Consider the following 6,824-nt stretch of genomic DNA (forward strand, 5'->3'; position numbering starts at 1 on the left):
TGTTTGTTGTGAGGCGGGTCAGTGAAGCCAGACATGTTATTTACTGTCATTTTTAAAGTGTTTTAAAATAAGATGACATCAAATATTTATTTAAGACCTGAACTGCAGTCCTTAATCTCTCAGACAGGTTGGTACGTTGTAGAATTTGCACTAATGCAGGTGAAGCAAAAGCCATATGGTTATCCATTAGTCGTGTGTGACCTCTGTTAAAAGGGTGTTTTGCAGAATTAATCCTCATCTGTTTCTTGTTACTTATCCTCATCCAACCTGACTCTCCCTCCTCCCTCCTCCCTCCACCCAGAGAACCACACGGGCCTGATGAACGGCAAAGATAACCACGATGTGGACGAGGAGCTGTCCAAGCGTGTCAGCCAGCTCACCACCAGCGTGGAGAGCGTTGAGATCACGGTGCGGCCCGGTGAGAAGATTGAGGAGGCGCTTTCCCCTGAGAGCTCACCCTCCAAGTCGCCAAACACCAAGAAGAAGAAGAAGTTCCGCACCCCGTCCTTCCTGAAGAAGAACAAAAAGAAAGAGAAGACAGAGGCCTGAGCGCAGACAGAAAGGCGTGAGGAACGTCTGCAGAAGAAGAAGAAAGAGAAGGAGGGGCAGCAGCCACCTTTTCTGTTTCATGTCTGTGTTCTTTTTTCGTCTCTGTTTTTAACGTCATGTCATGTTTATTTTTTGTTTGTAATTTTATTTGATTTTTTTTAACAAAAGGTTTTATTTGCAGAAGGCAAAGAACAGATTACAGAGTCAATTTTGTTTAAAAAAAGAAAAGAAAAGAAAGAAAGCTCACTCTTTGTATCAAAAGATGAGAATGTGAGTGAAATTTAGGGAGGGGATTGTGGGTCCAAATTTAAAGTTGCAGCAGACATAGGGTGACTTTGTGGGTGTCAGGTGTCAAACCTGAATGTACGCAATACGCATTTCTTTACCTGGGCTCCTTGAAAGCCACAAAGGGTCATTTGAGGCCATTTAGATCCTAAATATCTGGCTCCTCCTGCCTTGAAGCAGAACTTGAAACCACCCCGAGTGTTTCTTGATTGAAATCCAATTTAATGAGAATGATTGGATTGAGAGTTGAGTGCTGTGAAACTGCACAACCTATCACTAAACCTTTTTTTCTGTCAGAGCTCCCCTGGCTTTTAAGGGTTTCGTTTTTACAGTCTGGTCACCTGACTCCACCGAGGGAACTGAGAGGCCACATGAAATCTGAAGTCACTGGAAACTGGTCTGAGACAAACAGCCACAGGGTTTGTGTTGACTTATTTACTGTGAGAGAAGTTTCTCTCTCACTCTCTGGAAACTTCTTAAGCACAGGAATCTGACACAGACCTCTTCAGCTGAGTGTGGTTGAACTGTGGATGAGTTAAAGGGTTACTAGACTGGACGACACTGAGCGAGAGGGCCGGTAGTCTCTCACAAATAAGTCAACATTATCTCACAGAGCTGCTGAGTCACTCTGGATATTTACGTATGTAGCATTCTTTCTCTTCATCTCAATGCTTTTTTTTTGCCAAACTTTGTGAAAGAAAAGAAAAAACAATCTCAGTTTAGTGATGCGTCACTGTTTGTGTCTAGTTTTTCATCTCATGAAATCGGATCTTTTTTTACTGAACACAAATTTGGTATTAGTCGACTCTGTTTTGTACTCATTTCTAAGCTTTTACAGAGAATACAGATGTTTGGCATGTTTTCTCTTTTTGCAAGAACTGAATTTATACAGCTGACTAAGTTCTGTAGTGATGCCTGATTGCTCAAATGATATTCTAATCTTCAGAGTACACAAATTTACTATATAACACAGATATATTGAAACTGGATATGTTGGCTATAGATTTTGAACTGTATATTTTTTATTTTATTGTGCTGCACTTTTCTCGTGGTTATATAACACATTCAAGTTGCAGGTGGTTTCACCGGTGAAGGAGATTGTGAAGTAGTTTGGTAAAAAGTTGTGCAAGTAGTAAGCAAAAGGCATGGTGTGGGAGGAAAAGGTCAGGACCCAGAAAGTGAGTCAAAGGAAACAAGACTGAAGGAAGGAATCGTCTTTCATTGGTGTCACGCGTAATAAATGATCTCAGCATCTCAACTCGACAAATAATAAGAAATCAGGAAGAGTAGCACAACTTAAGAGTTGAATTCTCCGCCAGATGAATTGAGGATCATGGGTCATGAAGTTTAGAGAGGTGACATCTTTTATTTGGTGTGTTTGTGTGCGTGTTTTTAAAGCCATATTGTAATTTTTTTTTTTTCCTCCATTGTCTCAGACAAGGGTTTGCGATGTTCGTCTGCCTGCTGGGCGAAACAGACCCAAATAAGACCTCTAATAGACACCCCAGTGACTGCATTGACACCCCTCAGGCTTCCAAAAACTCCACTTCTTTTTTTTTTTTTTTAAATGCTGCATTCACAGCGGCTGTGCTTCCTCGCTCACTTTACCGTTGATTTCCTTTTTAAACTGGAACATCAGTCAGAGTTCACACTGACTCTTAATTCAGTCGTTCAGTCGTCATTTCAGCGTTTAGAGCCTCCCCTCACGTCATTTCTCTCACAAACATGATGGTGTTGTTGCTGTCAGATGACCCACAGTTGAACTCTGTAAAGCCAAAGTGTGATGGCCTACCACATATCCTCCCCCCTGCAGTTTAACCAGATGTACCAATATCCCAGCGAGCAATGTGAAGTATTGGATTTAGTGGGCGGGAGTGAGGGCGGGGGGCTGTTTTGGGGGGCACATCTTTAGCTGTGTTAAACGATAGCTTTCTGGCTCTGCTTGAAGAGCTGAGGTGACACAACAGAGACATGGAGAAGAGAGGTGAGAGTTTGGAAATGGAAGTGCATGAGTGTGAGTAAAGAGCGGGGTCGCGTGTAAGGACAGCCTGACACTAACACACCATGTTTTTATCGCTCAGATATTTCTTTCATACCATCTCTCTGCCTGGAAAGTTTTTTTTCATCCTCCATTTGTACTGCAGTATGCTTACTTTATTTCTTTTAGTTTGCAGAGAGCACTAGGCTTTTTTATTCACCATTTTAAGAGCATTAATTGCTCCCAGATGAACTGAATATGCATTGCATCCTTTTTATTTCCTCCTCTTCTGTTTCCGACTGTTTGCACCTTGCTTTTACTAATGCCTCTCTATCCATCTTTTATTTTTTTTTCTGTTTTTAAAACAAAAAAAAAGAACGACTTTGCTTTGGCATGCCAGAATGAGCCAAGCTACTTTGTGACCTGTGAAAATCCTATATAAATGGTTATCTAATGGAGTTGCTTTTAGATGTATTGCTAATCAGTGTAAATTCACAAATAAAAACTGTATTTTAAGAAACGGAAGCCCATCTTTCATGTTTGTGCATCACAGTTCACGTCATTCCTTAAGCTATTTTAATTTCAACATAACCCATACACATTCATGCTACTTTATGCCATTATCACAAGCTGAATTATACGTAGTCAAAGTTTTCATTTTAGTGCCCATTACAGCTCAGCAGTATTCAAACACATGGACCTTTGCTGAAATGGAGCAGGTAAACATCACCGGTGCCTTTTATCTTTGTTCATAATGCTGAAAGATGTGTGTGCATGAAAAGTTCAACCAGGATGTCTCTGAATGTTTATGGTGTAGACTGACTAAATGAAAGTGATAATGTGACAATGTTAAAGACGGGCACAAGAAAAGCAGAAATGCTGTCAGAGTGAGAATGAGCACAATGATGTGTAAAGACATGAGGATTCTTTGCAACCCCATGGACGTATGTAGAAACTAGGAATACAAAAAGCAGAAGTACAATCTTCCATATGAGAGAAATTTTGTTATTGATAATACAAACACTATGTCTCTTTAGACTTAGTTGTAATGTAGCATTGGTTTTCTGTCTGGACCTTCACAGCAGAAGCACACATGCTTGACAAAAACGCTTGATTCTTCCCAGATCTCTCCACTACTATTGGTGCTTACTTAGTGAGTTATATCTTAAGAACACTGACATAAATCAAGACTTTCTTCTTCCTGTAATTTAAGGATGAGTACACACAGACTACAAAGTATTTACAACCCAAGTACCTTCAGTGACTCAGCATGGGGTTCACATTTAGGCTAACCTGCAACCCTTAGCCCCAGGAGACATTCAGCCCCTCACACTATATGTAGAGCTCACTCCTCTTCAGCACAGTGAATTAAACAGAGGCAGAAAGCACCAGATGTAGACAGGGAGGAGTAACTATTGCTATTAACTTCATAGCCAGCGGGATGTAATGATCCTGAATGAGGATGTGAGGCTCCCACTGTTTGTTAGTGTATCATGCCTTTCATACTCTGTGGCACCAACATTACACCACGCTAGATTCAATTACAAAATACAAATGTGTAGTGACAGGAAAGCCTCGTAACACCATTGCAGGTGAATCTGCTGACTCAAAAGACATCACTTAAGGCAGTTTGTGAAGTTTTACACAGCCCACATACTGAAGTACGAGATGTTCCCCTTGTTTATGGAGCTTCTGAACACTCTGTGTGTTGATCAAAGCACCGCCTGTGGACAAACCACAGTATTCACATGCATTTAAAAAGTGAAAATGAGAAGTAGTCACTCTCAAAGGTACTACTGTTAATTTCAGTCTGACTCCTAATCAGTCTAAAACTCCTCACAGGGGCTTTAAGTTTGAAGGAGTGCCTCCCAGCATCAGTAAAAAGACTCCACAGGAGAAAAAAAATCAGTGGATTTCCCCTGTAAGAAGTAAAAGGTAAACCAGGTTGTGAAACCCTGTACTAAACACTAGGTGAGTCGAGCCTTTTCAGAGTTGGTGAAACTTTTTCTTTGGCTTCACTTTGATGCGCCCACAGACGCTGACTGCAGCACCAAAGATCCAGCTTCACTCCAATTATCCAAACCAACTCTGCACTCTGTCAGCCACAGCAGAGACGTCTGTCTGAGGCTGGTACAGACCTGTCACAGCTCCACACAACACACTGTCTGTGTGGCACAGAGAGCCTGGACTTTGTGTGCATATGAGCTGCCAATGTGCCTTGACTGCATTGATATCCTCAGATGCAAAACAGAATATGCAAAACCTTTATCATGAGTGTGCTAACTTCCCTGTAAGAATATTTTGCAGTCTGACCCTATTTTTTCCCAAAAAATGTTTACGTTTACACTGCAGGACTTCTGCTGATGTTATCTCTGGAGTTCAATTAATCACTTCATATGATGTCTCTTTGTAGATTAGCTTGGAATTTACACAGCCTATTGATGCCTTTCCTTACCTTGGCTAAATTGAACTATATCAGCAACTTGAGTTCTTTGTAAACAACAACAAAAAAAAATCCTATTTAGTTTCCACCACTATTTTCGATAATTTTCTTTTACTATGAATGGGTGTGTTACAGAACTAAAACACTGATTACTCACAATAAAATCAAAGTTGATTGGGAATAAAATTACCTGTTTTAGTAAGATCCAGTTGTTGCACATCTCTGTAATGATACAAACTGGTTTATACAAAAGTGGTGATTCTGAGGACCAACTTAAGATGCATCATGGAGTGTGTGATTGAAAGAGGAGACTGAAACGAAAGAGAAACTGGTCTTGGCTCCATTTATTTTCTCCAAATTCCTGCTGTCCTTTACAGAAATCTTTATGTATTATGTTCATAACATAGCTGCTAGTTTTAGCCTCCATATATAGCATTTATAGCACTATTATTCTATTCAAGTGTTGGTGAATGTGATACCAGTATGCAGCACTTTAATTGTCAACATCTCTGGTATGAACAATAAAACATTGTATGATCAATCATGTGACTTGGTTCATTTGTTAGTTTTGTGAAGGTTAAGGCTCAAAGGGGCTCTGAAATTTAACGAAGTGAATCAAATAAGTACTTTAAATTTGAACACTACTAAGTTCTGCAACTGTTACTTGGACAGACACATTATGATGAGATGAGATGGATCTCCTCAGGCAAACTACGTCAGGATCAATAAAGCTTCATCTCTATTTAAAACTGTACATGGGCTGAGTTCATATTTACACTGTTTCTAGTCTATTTACCACTTAAAGGGCTTTTGTTATGCACGTTCACACCACATTCGAACACTGATGGCAGAGTGCTATGTTGAGCTCTCATCAATATCCCATCCTTACCCAACCACTACCTGCAAACTTTTTGGAGTTTAGTGTCTTACCAAAGAGGTGTATGAGGATGTGGAGGGTAGGACCTGAAATCAAACCCTTCACCTTTAAATTGAAAGATAGCTCACTCTACTACTGAGCAAATATTATATTAAATTAAATTTTTGTGGAATAAGTTTTCAAATGTTTAGTCAACTGTTAAGTCTAAGAAGTCAGCAAAGGGAATACATTTTAGAGCACATGCAAAAAGACAACGTGGTATAAAACCATCAGTTAAGTATAAGACCAAAAACCAAACGGCTGTCTATCTGTGATCTTGTGTATTTCTGTGTTTTGAGCTTTGAATGCCTGTTCAAGATTTCTTCTAAATAATGATTGAAACCCTTCAGATCGCCAACCTACAGGCATAGATACACACTATCATACATTACTTACAGATCCGTCTGGTTGCATCATGTTCAGCACAGCTAAAGAGGTGAGGAGGGGTGTGTGCTCTCCTCTCCAGACAGCACCACGCTGTGAGTGTCAAAACAATGAGCCTACATGCGTCCAGATGGATGCTCCACGAGGGGAGTGTGGAAAACATGATAGGCCTTTTTTTTTCTCTTTTCAGAGCACCCCCACTCCACACACACACACACACGAGGGCAGCCGCCCCACCCAAAAATACCCGACTAGACACCCCACTACTC

General features: G+C 40.4%; 1 protein-coding gene across 6 annotated transcripts in view; it reads left to right on the top strand.

Moving 5' to 3' along the window:
- add3a (adducin 3 (gamma) a) overlaps positions 1 to 5,796 on the top strand; it is a 125,819-nt gene extending 120,023 nt beyond the window's left edge. For all 6 annotated transcript variants that reach the window (XM_074686068.1, XM_074686084.1, XM_074686052.1 and 3 more), the window contains one exon: positions 302 to 5,796. In XM_074686068.1, the coding sequence (XP_074542169.1) occupies positions 302 to 549 (248 nt within the window). In that variant the 3' untranslated portion in view covers positions 550 to 5,796. The remainder of the gene's footprint in view (positions 1 to 301) is intronic.
- Positions 5,797 to 6,824: the final 1,028 nt, after the last annotated feature.

Source organism: Halichoeres trimaculatus, unplaced genomic scaffold, assembly GCF_033239565.1.
Source record: "Halichoeres trimaculatus isolate MK-OKI-2021-1 unplaced genomic scaffold, fHalTri1.1 fHalTri1_scaffold_2, whole genome shotgun sequence".
NCBI classification, from domain to species: Eukaryota; Metazoa; Chordata; class Actinopteri; order Labriformes; family Labridae; genus Halichoeres; species Halichoeres trimaculatus.